General features: G+C 41.9%; 1 protein-coding gene across 1 annotated transcript in view; it reads left to right on the top strand.

Annotated features, from left to right (window-relative positions):
- The window catches only part of TRANK1 (tetratricopeptide repeat and ankyrin repeat containing 1), a 122041-nt gene that overhangs the window by 25531 nt on the left and 83986 nt on the right, over nucleotides 1-12524 (top strand). The window contains exon 2 of the mRNA XM_017866557.1: nucleotides 11556-11687. Coding sequence (XP_017722046.1) covers nucleotides 11556-11687 — 132 coding nt within the window. The remainder of the gene's footprint in view (nucleotides 1-11555; nucleotides 11688-12524) is intronic.

Raw genomic sequence — 12524 nt, 5'->3', positions numbered from 1 at the left:
TCCTTAGCCATTTATTGGTAAAGCATTTTAAGAGAATTTACTTCCTGAGCTTATTATAGTTTGTGTACCATATAGTTGAATGATGGCTGTCCAGTGTCCAGGTCAGAGTCCATTCTTTCCCCTGCTATTAGCAATATTGCAAGAACGTGAGCTAAAATGGGCCTGGCATATTGTCGTCTAGTGGTTAATTATTAAAAACAAAACAAACACCTCTTCTAGGATTGGGTGTATTTGGAGCTTCACAAAAGAGGGCACTCATATGGCCAATAAAAGGCACACAACATTATTAGTCATCAGGAAAATGCTAATTAAAACCACAATAAGATACCACAGTGGCTAAAATTAAAAAGACTGATAGTGCCCAGAATTGACAAATGTTGGCAGTTTATATACACAAAACACTGCTTTTGCGAGTATAAATTGGTTCAACCACTTGGAAAACTGGCAGTCTCTACTAAAAGTAAATAACACATCTTCCCTATGACCTAGCAGGTTCACTCCTGGGAAGAAAGGCAGACAAATAACTCACTGAAAGACATACACAGGATCATTTATAACAGGATTATTCACAGTTATCTCAAACCAGAAACAATTCAAGTGCCCATCAACAGAATGGGTAAATAAATTGTGGTATAGTCATAAAATCAAACACTACACAGCAATAAAAGAAAGGAGTTACTGATGTATACAACAATATAGTTGAGTCTCACATGGATAATCTTTAAGGAAAGAGGGATCCCACTGTGTTATTATGGAGTTCAAGAACAGGTGAAACTCATTTATAGTTTACAGATCAGAATAGTGGTGAAGAAGGTGGGTTTAGACTAGGAATGGACAAGAGGGAACCTTCTGGAGACCTGGGAATGTTCTATATATTCACCCAGGTGGGAGTTATATGGGTGTAAAAATCAGAACTGAACACCGAAGAGTAGTGCATGTTACACACATTATACTATGTTTTGCCTCAATAAAAATGTTAAAAACAATTGGGCCCATCAAGATAATGGGATATGATAGACTTCTACTGTATGTCTTTGTTAATATTGCACAGTAATTGTTGCTGTATGTTTTTGACCATTTGACTGTAACCCCAAATATGCTTATTGCATAATATAGTTTTTTTATGGTCATATAAATTATACTTTGAATACTGCAAACCTACCTGCCTGTGTTGGCTGCTGGGGGATATTTTAACTGTCATCTTGTCAGTGGGCCCAGGGTCTTAATCAGTACTACTACAAAACCAGGGAAACTTTGATATCCTGCTATCTTTTGGGTATCATGTTGTAACATAGTATGCGTAAGGAAAATCGGTAATTTTTTTTTTTTTTTTTTTTTGAGACGGAGTCTCGCTCTGTCGCCCAGGCTGGAGTGCAGTGGCCGGATCTCAGCTCACTGCAAGCTCCGCCTCCCGGGTTTACGCCATTCTCCTGCCTCAGCCTCCCGAGTAGCTGGGACTAGAGGCGCCCGCCACCTCGCCCGGCTAATTTTTTGTATTTTTTAGTAGAGACGGGGTTTTGCCGGGTTAGTCAGGATGGTCTCGATCTCCTGACCTCGTGATCCACCCGTCTCGGCCTCCCAAAGCGCTGGGATTACAGGCTTGAGCCACCGCACCCGGCCAAAAATCAGTAATGTTTCTGTCAAACTTGGAGTACAAATACAAGTCCAGGACATATTCGTTTACATTGGTGTTTCTTTCTTTTTTTTCCTTTCTGGGTTTTTATTTTCTTTTTACTTAAAACAAATTTTAACTGTGGTAAAAAACCACAAAACATAATTTGCCATCTTAATGCTTTTTAAGTGTACAGTTCATTAGTGTTAAGTACATTCACATTGTGCAAACGATTTCTGGAACTTTTTCATTTGCAAAACTGAAACTCCATATTCATTAGACAACAACTTCCCATTTCTCCTTCCTTACAGTCCCTGGTAACTATGAAATTGACTACTTTAAGTAGCTCATGTAAGTAGAATCGTAAAATACTTGTTTTTTGGTCACTGGCTTATTTCACTTAGCATAATGCCCAGAAGGTTCATCCATGTTGTATCTTGTGTCAGCATTTCCTTCCTTTCTAAGATTAAATAGTATTCCATTGTATGTATATGCCACATTTTCTTTATACATTCATCAGTAGATATTTTGTTTACTTTTAACACCCTTTCCTCCATCCCTCAATTTCCTCTAGGGTAGTGTTACTCAAGTATTTTTTCATTATAGCTCCTTCCAACCTTTTGAGACTTTTAACTAATCTAGCTTCCCACACCCCATGAAATTTAAATACCACGGATAATCTATATATCCTTTTTTTTTTTTTGGTATTGTATGTATATCTGTGCTTTGTACATGAAAATAATAAACATTTTTACTCCCCAATAACCCATTTTCTTTCCTTTGGGGGCAATATTGCCCCATTGAGAATGCATGCTATAGGGAAAACCAATTCCAGATTAATACATATAGAGGTAGCACAAGTTTACTAAATACTTGGTAATGAAAGAAATGGTACTTGGAGAAAATCTTAAACTCTCCCCTCTCTGCTCCCACCAGACTTCCAACATCTCTTGCCCTCCCTTAAACAAACAGATAAATACACAAGAAGAAAGAAAGAAGTTCACCTCTTGATCTTTCCTGGTCCTCGTATGGGGATGACCTCTCTTTTAGAGGGGAGATTGGTTCTCTGTGTCTCCTGCCTCCTCCCTCCCCTGCTGCTGTTGCTGAAACACTTTAATGGGTTGATGATGCCATATGTAGCTCATAACATATATCGTCCTATAGAATATATTTCTTTTTTTCCCATTTCAAGAAAAAAATATAGAATATATTTCTATTTGGTTCATCTTTGACAGTTTTAAGGTATCCATTCGAGGCTTTTGTGTATTTCCCAAATTTGTGTGCTTTATAGAGCGTATACTTTGCCCCATTAGATGCAGTGGTATCCCAATAGTTATCCTCAGGGAGCTAGGCTGTGTGTGTGTGTGCACGTGTGTGTATGTATTTGTATAAAAGAAAATCCAGTATCACATGCATTTGGCTGGGCACAGTGGCTCACACTTGTGATCCCAGCGCTTTGGGAGGCCGAGGTGGACAGATCATTTGAGGTCAGGAGTTCAAGACAAGCCTGGCCAACATGGTGAAACTCCAGCTCTACTAAAAATAAAAAAATTAGGCATGGTGGCGTCCATCTGTAATCCCAGCTACTTGGGAGGCTGAGGCAGGAGAATCTTTTGAACCTGGGAGGTGGAAGTTGCAGTGAGCCAAGATTGCACTGCTGCATTCTAGCCTGGGTAACAGAGCAAGACTCCGTCTCTTAAAAAAACAAACAACAAAAAAAACCATACATTTATATTTGAAACCAAAGCTCCTGTTTCTATAATGCAAAGTAAAGTTTGGCTAAAAGCCTTGGAGTTGATTTATTCTGCCCTCCACTCTCACGCCCATGGAATTCATCAGGAACTCTTATTGGGTGCACATTCTGCATTAATTTTACATTGGCCCATTTCTCTCCATCTTGCCTGCAGCCAGGATGATCCAGAAGTATCAATTGGATCTTGTTTTTTAAATTTTATTTCAGTTTTTGTCTTGCTCTGTCACCCAGGCTGGAATGTAGTGGCACGATCTTGGCTTACTGCAACCTCTGCCTCCTGGGTTCAAGCAATTCTCCTGCCTCAGTCTCCCGAGTAGCTGGGATTACAGGCACGTGCCACCACGCCCGGCTAATATGTATTTTTAAAGGAGAGACGGAATTTCACCATGTTGGCCAAGCTGGTCTTGAACTCCTGACCTCGTGATCTGTCCGCCTTGGCCTCCCAAAGTGCTGGGATTACAGATGTGAGCCACTGTGCCAGGCCCAACTGGATCTTGTTAATCCCCAACCTAAAACCCTCTAGTGCTTTACTGTTCAATACGGTAGCCACTAGCCATATGTGACTATGTCTAGCAAAGTTAATTAAAATTAAGTTAGATTTGAAATTGAGTTCTTCATTTGTACTAGCCATATTTCAAATGTACAGTAGCCATGTGTGGCTAGTGGCTTCTGTATTGTATAGTATAAAATTGAACATTTGCATTATCACAAAAAGTTGTCATAGACAATGCTGCTTTCCCAGTTGCATTTAGATGAATTCCAAGAACTTCTGATGGCCTTCAAGATCCATCATCTACTTACTGCAGCAATCACCTACTCTTTCAGCTTCACTTTTGCATCCTACTCCCCTGGCAGTTCTTGAACTGTGAAGCTCAGAGCTTTTGCATGTGCTGTTTCCATGGCCTGGACACTTATCTTCACTGGGCTAAGTGCTCACTATTTAGATCTTGTCTTAAATGTCAATTCCAACAGACTTGCCTTGACTTGATCCCTGTGATCTAAGCTGTGATCTCCTGTTACAGGCTTTCTTATACCCTATACTTTTTCTTCATAAGAAGAAAAATATTTTAACTGTAATATTTGTGTGATTATTGATTTACTTAATGTTCATCTCCCTAACAGACAGTAAACTTCTGGAAGGTGGGGATAGTGGCCATCCTTTCACCATCAGACTCCTGATCCCCAGCACAGTGCCCAGCATAGGATAGATGCTATATGAACAATACAACTGGGGTGTGCTGAAAGTTCAGATCCAGTGGGAAGGCACATTTGTGTCGGGTGTATGAAAATTAAAAACAGTTCTTTATCACTGTAGGATGACTGTAGTTACCAATAACATATAGTTCAAATAGCTAGAAGGAGGATATTGAACATTCCAAACACAAAGAAATAATAAATGAGATGATGGATATGCTACATACCCTGATCTGATCACTATATATGTATCAAAACATCACTATGAATATGTACATTACTAATATGTCAATTGAAGAAATAAAATAGGTAAGCCAGGCGCGGTGGCTCACGCCTGTAATCCGAGGACTTTGGGAGGCCAAGGCGGGCAGGTCACGAGATCAGGAGATTTAGACCATCCTGGCTAACACAGTGAAACCCTGTCTCTACTAAAAATAAAAAAAATTAGCTGGGTGTGGCGGCAGGCGCCTGTAGTCCCAGCTACTCGGGAGGCTGAGGCAGGAGAATGGCGTGACCCCGGGAGGCGGAGCTTGCAGTGAGCGGAGATCGGGCCACTGCACTCCAGCCTGGGCGACAGAGCGAGACTCCGTCTCAAAAAAACAAAAACAAACAAACAAAAAATAAAATAAAATAGGCCCGGCGTGGTGGCTCACGCCTGTAATCCCAGCACTTTGGGAGGCTGAGGCGGGTGGATCACCTGAAGTCAGGAGTTTGAGACCAGCCTGGCCAACATGGTGAAACCCTGTCTCTACTAAAAATACAAAAATTAGCTGGGTGTGGTGGCAGGCACCTGTAATACCAGCTACTAGGGAGACTGAGGGAAGAGAATGGCTTGAACCCGCGAGGCAGAGGTTGCAGTGAGCCGAGATTGTGCCATTGCACTCCAGCTTGGGTGACAAGAGTGAAAACTCGGTCTCAAAACAAACAAACAAACAAACAAATAAATAAATAATCTAGAAAAATATTGCCTGGAGCTGGGGTGGGGATTGGGGTGTTCTATATCATGACTGTGGTTGTGGTTACGTGACTGTAAATTTGTTAAATGAATTGAACACTTAAAACGGGTGAATTTTATCATATGTAAATTGTACCTCAATAAAATTTATTAAAAAAGAAGAAGAAGAAACCAGCTGGGTGTAGTGGCTCATGCCTGTAATCCCAGCACTTTGGAAGACCGAGGGATCACCTGAGCGATCACCTGAGCTCAGGAGTTCAAGACCAGCGTGGCCAACATGGTGAAAACCCTGTCTTTACTAAAAATACAAAAATTAGCTTGGCACGGTGGCGTGCGCCTGTAATCCAAGCTACTCAGGAGGCTGAGGCAGGAGACTTTCTTGAACGCGGGAGATGGAGTTTCCTGTGAGCCAAAATTGCACCATTGCACTGCAGCCTGGGAGACAGAGTGAGACTCTGTCTCAAAAAAAAAAAAAGGACCCAAAAGCAGTCAAGAGACCCCACCTATTGGGGAGGGAGATAATTCCTTATGGAGTTTACATTTTGGTGTCATAATGACTTTTAGGCTACAAATTTTACAAAAACAGTTCGGAGCTGGGCTAGTCAACTGGTTTTAGAAATACCATCTTTGGTGTGCATGTAGTTGGGTGTAATTGAGGCTGTAAATAAAGGAGGAATAACTTAAAGTTGACGGGCAAAGGGGATAAGTTGCACTGATAATGCCCTAGGTTTAGTGCAGGCCACTTGTCTGGGCTTTGGTCGGTGGAGGCAGGATGGTGAGACAGCTGAGGGGGGTTGTGGCAAGGTGTTCTGGTCTTGTCCTATTTAAATGCCCTGGGTAGGGAAGACTTGGGCGCAGCACCTCATACTTTTCCAGGGGCTTTATGAAAGATTTTGGGTGAGTTTCTTAAAAAAATTCCTGTTCTTCTCTTCCCACATTTGTACCCCTTTCCCCAAGAAGAAGAAGAAGAAAAAAAAAAGCACACACACACACTGAAGTCCCCAGGATGTATTCTGACTTTGGATTTTTATCCTTTACTGTCTGTGGCACCCTTCCTGTGGGGAAGAGGGAAGAGTCACTTTTAAAAGAGAAAGAGAAGAGAGGAGAGAAAGAAAGAGAAAGAGAGAAAGAAAGCAAGTAAGAAAGCAAGCAAGCGAGCAAGCAGTTAAGAAAGGAAGATAAAAAGATAGAAGGAAAAGGACAGGCACGGTGGCTCAAGCCTGTAATCCTAGCACTTTGGGATACCGAGGCGGGTGGATCACTTGAGGTCAGGAGTTCGAGACCAGCCTGGCCAACATGGGGAAACCCCATTTCTACTAAAAATACAAAGTTAGCCGGGCATAGTGGCGCACGCCTGTAATCCCAGCTACTCAGGAAGCTGAGGCAGGAGAATGGCTTGAACCCGAGGGGTGGAGTTTGCAGTGAACCGAGATCACGCCACTGCACTCCAGCCTGGGCGACAGAGTGAGACTCCATCTCCCGCAAAAAAAGAGATACTCTTTCTAGCTTCATCTTGGATCTATTGCTACTGCCAGCATTCCAGAGTTAATCTTGGATCATTGACTGCTTTTGGGCTCTTTTGGCAACCCTAAACAAAAAAAGCAAGCAAACAAACAAAAAACCCCAAAAAATAGAATTTAAAAAGTAGACACATTTGTTGTCAAGAATTCAAGTAGTACCCAGATAATGTATGAAGGGAAAGCCATCCTCTCTGCCCATTTCAGTAATAATTCCCCCATATGCCATCCGTGTTGCCAGTCTGCTCTTTGCTCTAATCCTGTGCGTCACTTACAGAACTTCATGTGTGTATGTATACACAATGAGTCATAAAAACCACAACCACTTGGATCTGCTCTGTTTCAGACTTCCTTGTTTCAAAATCTACTCAGTGCATTTGCATTTTTCTTGCATCTTCTTCCTCATGTGTAGCTCAGCAGCCTGTGACAGCTTCCAACAACTAGAGTTTGAATTCTCATAGAGACATAGTGAAAATTTCTGAAAGCCAGCCAGGCAGCTGTGTAACTGTCCTTAAGTATTTTGTAGCTTTTACACCATTAATGAAACTGAAAGTGCAGGGTGGAGTGCTCAGTGCCAAGCCAAAATATCACATACCCTAGTGATTTTACTGGGTGCTGATCTTTTAACCTCTGTCTTGGCCCTTCAGAGTGTAGTTTAGCTCTTAAAGTGAGGCCACCTAGGTTGGAATTCTCACATTACCAATTTCAGTGTGACTGTGGCAAGTGGGAAGTGACTTAACCTGTCTTTGCTTCACTTCCCCTATGTGCAAAATAGAGACACAGTCATGCTGACCTTATAGCACTTTTTTTTTTTTTTTTTTTTTGGACAGTTTCACTCTGTTGTCCAGGCTGGAGTGCAGTGGCTTGATCTCAGCTCACTACAACCCGCATCTCCTGGGCTTAAGCAATTCTCGTGCCTCAGCTTCCTGAGTAGCTGGGGCTATAGGCATGTGCCACCATGCCTGGCTAATGTTTGTATTTTTAGTAGAGACAGGGGTTTTACCATGTTGGCCAGGCTGGTCTCGAACTCCTGACCTCAGGTGATCTGCCTGCCTCGGCCTTACGGGTGTGAGCCACTGTGCCTGGCCGAGGCTTCTTATAAGAATGAAAAGATACAGTGATGTAAAGCACATGGTAGGTACTTAGGAGATATTAGCTATGAAGAGTATTGTCATTATGGTAAATTATTACCACTTTTATTTAATAATTTTATCTTATAAATAAATCATCAGTTGGTCAATTTTTTTTTTTTTTAAAGACCCAACAACTGAGCCATCTGTATACTGTTATAGAGATATAAAGCGTTCTTACATGTAATGAGAATGTAACTCTCAATGAATCTTATTAGGAAGAAAAAGGCCTTCCATATCGTTGGCATTCCTCCTTTCACCTTTGATGTGATTGTATCAAGAAAAAGCAGAAACATAGATTGGTGAATACCTTTGTTGTTTGCCCACATAACAGTAAGAGCTGACTGTTGGTTTCTAGAGGAGTATGAAAAACAATCTTGAAATGAAGAGTTTTTTTGTATTTGTAAATACAGTGGAAACATCTTGTGTTTGAATTCTTCAGTTAAACACTTAAAATCTGTTTGATAACATTTATGGTCTGATTAGTAAGGGGGTACATTGTAGAGTGATTGGAAATTCGGAAAAACAAGGAGGACAATGAAAATTCTGCCAAATCCCAATGGTTTGGCTTTTAACATTGTGGCATAGTTTCAATACATTTTCTGTATTTAAAACAATTTGGGATTATATGTCTTTTCAACGCTATAGGCCTATGTTTTTCATTTACTAACTTGCTCTGTCATTAAATGTTTTTTTACAATATGCCTTTTCAGCCCTATAGACCTGTATTTTTCATTTACTAACTTACTCTGTCATTAAATGTTCTTTTACAACACAATTTTTTTTTTCCAGATGGAGTTTGCTCTTGTCACCCAGGCTGGAGGACAGTGGCATGACCTTGGCTCACTGCAACCTCTGCCTCCTGGGTTCAAGCAATTCTCCTGTCTCAGTCTCCCGAGAAGCTGAGATTACAGGTTCTCACCACTATGCCTGGCTAATTTCTGCAGTTTTAGTAAAGATGGGATTTCACCATGTTGGCCATGCTGGTCTCGAACTCCTGACCTCAGGTGATCCGTCCGCCTCAGGTGATCAGCCCCCCAAAGTGCTGGGATTACGGGCATGAGCAACCGCACTGGGCCTTTTTACAAAATGATTTTATTTTATTTTATATTTTGGAGATGGAGTCTCACTGTCACCCAGACTGGAATGTAGTGGTGTGGTCTTGGCTCACTGCAACCTCTCCCTCCTGGGTTCAAGCGATTCTCCTGCCTTAGCCTCCCAAGTAGCTGGCATTACAGGTGTGCACCAACATACCTGTCTTATTTTTGTATTTTTAGAAGACATGGGGTTTCACTATGTTGGCCAGGCTGGACTCGAACTCCTGACCTCAGGTGGTACTGCTTGCCTCAGCCTCCCAAAGTGCTGGGATTTTAGGCGTGAGCCACTGCGCCCAGCCACAACATGATTTTAAAAATAACTGTGTGGTGTTCTAACATATGGATCTTCTATAACTGATTTAAACCCATCATATATTATGGAACATTTAGAATTATTTCCACGTATTTGAGGTGGTGAACGTCCATGAGGCTAAACCTATTTATGATGTATTCTATTTCCCCTGTAAGTACTGTCCCCAACATTTCGTGTCATTTTAAAAATATTTTCCAATGATATTTTGTTGTTCAATTTTTGATTTACTTATGCACTAGTGAGGGTTATCCTATTTACCCACTTTCCATATATTTAGTATCAATTACTTGGTGTTTCTTTGTGAATTGTTTTTTAGGACCCTTATACATTTTGGTGAGAATGTTGGTCTTTTGTTGCAGTGGAAAGCTATTTATAAAGGAGGGATATGAACTCTTTGTCAGTTATTACAATAATTTTCTTGTGTCAGTTGTTTGACCACGACCAGCTTAAAGAATATTTATTGGACAAATGGTCGACAATATTTGAAAGAAATCTTTATTCCCTAGTACATCAGTTATTTATGTTGTTTTTCACGTTCTTCTTAGTCATTTCTGTGTAAATAGTAGTCATACAATTTAGAGATTACTAAATGAAAAGGATAGGTAGAGTTTTGTGTTCTGACTTAAGAGTCATGTGTCTCATTTTGTTAAAGCTCTGCCTAAGAAATGGAGTATAGTTCAAAAACCCCATTCCCAAGAAGTCAAAGTTTAAACTAAATCACCACTTATATGTTTTTGGGTCTGTTTCCCCCTCTGACCCCTTACTAGGATTTGAAATGATAAAATTAATAATTACTATCTATCCAAGAATTGTGTTGGTCATCCAGACACCTAATACGTTTTATGACCCCATAGGTACATGTCATCTGTGAACACCTGAAACTGTCCACATATTTCAGACCTACCCTACCCTACCAATTTGCCTTTCCCTCTGCCATCTTGAGAGGAAGCAATCCTAAAGGACCTGCCCTCTGACCCCCACCTTTTCCCTGTCTCCTTGGCAGCTGCTTCTTAAGGTCTTCCTGGGTGCTCTCCTCTCCTGCCTTTGTTCAGCACACTTACCAAGGCCCCCCACGTGGTCAGGGCTGCCAGGCAGTTCTCTCCAACCACCCAGGACACACTGGAGAAAATCAGTAATGTGCGTCTTCTGTGGGTCTGGCAATTCAAACTGTTATACCAGATATTTAAGTACTCCTTATGTTCGAGGCCATGTGGCTACACAAAAACAAAATAGGGGTATGACCTGAAAGAGGAAAATGCCCTTGGGGGACACAAACAAGTAGGCAGGCAATGGCTGTCTCAGGACAAATATTTCAAGGTTTATTTTATAGTGTTTTAAGAAAGGAGGGGGACAGGAGAGACAGAGGTTATGGTTCTGTGTCCTAGCCACTTGTATATTGAGGCCTTCATCTCCCCTCCATGTCCCATCTTCTCAGAGAGTGGAAGTACTATCAGCTGAGTTTTGTTTTTACCGATACGTGATGTGGTACAGTGGTCAAGAGCAGAAACTAGGAATTAGTCAGATCTGGGGTCAGAAATGGGAAATGCCATTAGCAGATTTTTAGGCAAGTGACTTGAACCTCTGAGCCTCAGTTTCCTCATCTGAACAGTAGGGACAATGCCTTCCTGTGGGCTATGGTGATGGGTAAATGAGACTAATAATAATGCCAGTTACAGGGATAGCACTCACTACCTACCAGGTTTATGTTGTCTCATGCGTGGAAGCAGCCTCCTCCAGATCATTAATGCTGAATAAATGGAATTGGTCTGACCACCCTTGAGAATAGAAAAGAACTGACAAAGAAATGGTCTTGTCAGACACTCTGCCTGGTTTCCTGGTGGTGAGAGGCGTTGCCAAGATGTGCCCTTCGAAGGTAGGTGGGGCCATAGTGAAAAACTCCTCCAGATTTCAGCAAGGCAGACAGGAAGGTGAACATAGGCCCTGCACGGGTCTGGCAGCAAGCCTCTCCCCTGTCTCCTTACAGGATGGACCTGACAGCTTATGCTGAGCTGCTGAAAGAATCTGGCAACCAGGTTCTTAAGAATGGGAACTTCTCTTTGGCTATCAGAAAGTACGATGAAGCCATCCAGATTCTCCTGCAGTTATACCAGTGGGGGTAAGTGTTTGCATTTTCACCTCATCTTTTCTTTTTCAGTGCATGGAGACTCTGTTCCTTATGTTTTCATTTCATTTCTTATCATTCCACCTTGTTTCTGTTTTCTTTCTCCCTCACTTCCTATTTATCTTCTCTGCATTGTCAGCTTAGAAACTGAATGGGGATTGTGTAAGAAGGGAAATAGAAAGTGAAACACAGAGGACTGTTGATAAAACTTCCCCTTCTGGCTGGCTAGGTGTCAGATTTAATGGTATGGCTGAAGTCCTCGAACAAACCTCCTCGTTGTCATTCATTTCATCTTCTTTATTATCTACGCCATTTACTCCCTGGCCACAGTGCACACCCCGCTGGGCACTAAGGTCCACTTTCTCTTTCCCTGCCCCTTCAGCTTCTTGTAGACCTGTTCTCCAACATTGTAGTATCACAACATGCTTAAGCATTGCTGAGGAACCTAAAGAGCTCTTTCTGTTTATGTAGGCTGTAGCTGTCAATACAATATGGTAGAACTTAAAACTGATGAAAAAAATACGTATGTATTTAAAAATATCAGCTGGGCGCAGTGGCTCACACCTGTAATCCCAGTACTTTGGGAGGCCGAGGCGGGCAGATCACGAGGTCAGGAGATCCAGACCATCCTGGCTAACAGGGTGAAACCCCGTCTCTATTAAAATACAAAAAATTAACTGGGTGTGGTGGCGGGCGCCTGTAGTCCCATCTGCTCTGGAGGCTGAGGCAGGAGAATGGCGTGAACCTGGGTGGAGGAGCTTGCAGTGAGCCAAGATCCCACCACTGCACTCCAGCCTGGGTGACAGAGCAAGACTTCATCTCAAAAAAAAA

This window comes from Rhinopithecus bieti, unplaced genomic scaffold, assembly GCF_001698545.2.
Source record: "Rhinopithecus bieti isolate Rb0 unplaced genomic scaffold, ASM169854v2 scaffold_2432, whole genome shotgun sequence".
NCBI lineage: Eukaryota > Metazoa > Chordata > Mammalia > Primates > Cercopithecidae > Rhinopithecus > Rhinopithecus bieti.
This window is presented reverse-complemented; position numbering and strand designations above follow the sequence as displayed.